This window comes from Rhagoletis zephyria, unplaced genomic scaffold (assembly GCF_001687245.7).
Source record: "Rhagoletis zephyria isolate East Lansing unplaced genomic scaffold, Rhagoletis_zephyria_1.1 Rzeph_scaffold_71542, whole genome shotgun sequence".
Classification (NCBI taxonomy): Eukaryota; Metazoa; Arthropoda; class Insecta; order Diptera; family Tephritidae; genus Rhagoletis; species Rhagoletis zephyria.
Genome location: NW_016228592.1, coordinates 1 through 1,290, shown reverse-complemented (window position 1 = coordinate 1,290; position 1,290 = coordinate 1). Strand labels below are relative to the sequence as shown.

The following is a 1,290-nucleotide window of genomic DNA, read 5'->3' as shown; positions in this document are numbered from 1 at the left end:
TGTTGTACCAGTCGGTCCAGTAAATGCTGTTATCGAACTGTTAGAGAGTGGGCAGAAGGATAAGAAAAATATAGTTAATAAGAGCGAATTGGGGGTCGACAAGAGAAAATAATTAGTAAATTAGTCGGCATCTTGCTAACCATTGTCAGACCAAATGGATGCGGTGCATAGTCCACAATTTTTGTGCGGCGCTTGCCATTGAAATCGACCGAGGCAATATTGTCTTCCAACGCATCGGCCCAAAGTAGGCGGCGGTTACTGTGAAAAGTGAAGAAATTTAAATGGAAATTTTTTTCTCACTAATTACGCGTCGAAACTCACTCAAAGTCCAGCGTCAGTCCGGTGGGGAAACCTAAATTGTCGGTTACAATAATGCTGCGATTAGAGCCGTCCAACAAGCTACGTTCTATGCGCGCCGGTGCATCCCAGTCAGACCAGAAGAGATACCTGAAAAAATATGCAATGACAAATCCTTTGAAACGCAAATGCTGCAGCTAAACAAACCCTTTGCGTGGGTGCAGGATCAGCGAGCGTGGATCACCCAAATCTTCGGAGATGAGTTCTTTGCGGCAACTGCCATCCAAACGCGCAACTTCAATAACTTTCCGATCTGTGTCGGACCAGTAAAGATTATCTGCAATCCAGTCGACTGCAATGCCATTCGGTGTCAACAGTTCTTTATTTACAATAGCCTTGCTGTCAGAGAGATTTGTGAGATCAACGCGTCTAATTACATCTGTATTGACGTCCGCGAAGTAAAGCAACTTCTTGCGGAAATGGTAGTCGAGCACAACGGCGCCATGTACAGCATTTATGGGCAATACCACGTCCATGTAATCGGGCATATTAAGCGAGATCATGCCGATGCCAGAGCGTTGTGCAATGAGTAGGTACTCCTGCGTGTAAAGATGTATGGAAAATTAGAAAAGCAGTTTTGCTGTACAAGAAAGAGAAACTTACATCTGGCAAGGTCTGACACTGATTGGTGCTGCCTTCTTTCAGTTTGAGGCCGATAGGACATCTGCAAGAATAGCCCGTTGGATTGCGCAGACAAAGGTGCGAACAGCCACCATTGTTGGTGCCGCAAACATTTTCCGGTTGCGTTTTGTTGACCTGTTGATATGTAAATGTTTATGTCATGCGACATTTATAAATACGTAAGTAATATTTTTCTTACCGTTATCACTTTGATATCCATCAAGCCATCTAGATTGGTCATTATTTCTTTTTTTGCTGTAATATTTCGTCGATCGGTCATATGCAAAGCTTTCGATTTCCAATCCGTCCAAT

At 43.6% G+C, this 1,290-nt stretch overlaps 1 protein-coding gene across 1 annotated transcript; it reads right to left on the bottom strand.

Annotated features, from left to right (window-relative positions):
• Positions 1-4: 4 nt before the first annotated feature.
• On the bottom strand, positions 5-1,285 carry LOC108357164 (low-density lipoprotein receptor-related protein 4-like; the record flags this gene model as incomplete). The annotated part of the gene is made up of 6 exons (XM_017608257.1): positions 5-37; positions 141-258; positions 322-447; positions 505-896; positions 961-1,113; positions 1,178-1,285. Coding segments are annotated over 6 exons (930 nt in total), but the record flags the coding sequence as incomplete, so codon positions are not given.
• Positions 1,286-1,290: the final 5 nt, after the last annotated feature.